Genomic DNA, 525 nt, shown 5'->3' on the forward strand with positions numbered 1-525 from the left:
ATAAAACCCCGAGGACAGGGTTGATCCGAGGGGGCCGTGGCGATCCCGGATTCCCGAATTCCCGGATTTTTCCCGCAGCTGCTGTCCAACGTGGCCCTGTACGCCTGTGCCATCACCGTGGGCTCCATGTCCTACCACATGGCCGACAGGAAGCACCGGAAGGCCTTCCTGGAAGCGCGGCAATCCCTGGAAGTCAAGCTCAACCTGGAGGAGCAGAGCCAGCAGCAGGTCGGGAAGGGAGCCGGGAATGAGGCGGGGATGTCGAGGAGGGAGGTGGGAGGTGGGAGGTTTGGGGATTTTGGGGTGTTCCAGGTACTGGAGGGGACACCAGGGAGGTGTTCCCGGTCTTTGGATGAGCGGGAAAAGGAGTGGGAATGGATCCATAGGGACACAGCAGGTCCTGTCCCATCCATAGGGACATCCCTGTTCCATCCATAGGGATATTCCTGTTCCATCCATAGGGACACAGCAGGTCCTGTCCCATCCATAGGGACATCCCTGTTCCATCCATAGGGATATTCCTGT

At 59.0% G+C, this 525-nt stretch overlaps 1 protein-coding gene across 1 annotated transcript in view; it reads left to right on the forward strand.

Annotated features, from left to right (window-relative positions):
- The window catches only part of LOC108510090 (adenylate cyclase type 3-like), a gene marked incomplete at its 3' end in the record, with an annotated part of 30,093 nt that extends 29,781 nt beyond the window's left edge, over positions 1–312 (forward strand). Inside the window, exon 3 of the mRNA XM_017839738.1 lies at positions 79–312. Coding sequence (XP_017695227.1) covers positions 79–312 — 234 coding nt within the window. The remainder of the gene's footprint in view (positions 1–78) is intronic.
- Between the last annotated feature and the right edge of the window lie 213 nt (positions 313–525).

Source organism: Lepidothrix coronata, unplaced genomic scaffold, assembly GCF_001604755.1.
Source record: "Lepidothrix coronata isolate B3197 unplaced genomic scaffold, Lepidothrix_coronata-1.0 Scaffold476, whole genome shotgun sequence".
NCBI lineage: Eukaryota > Metazoa > Chordata > Aves > Passeriformes > Pipridae > Lepidothrix > Lepidothrix coronata.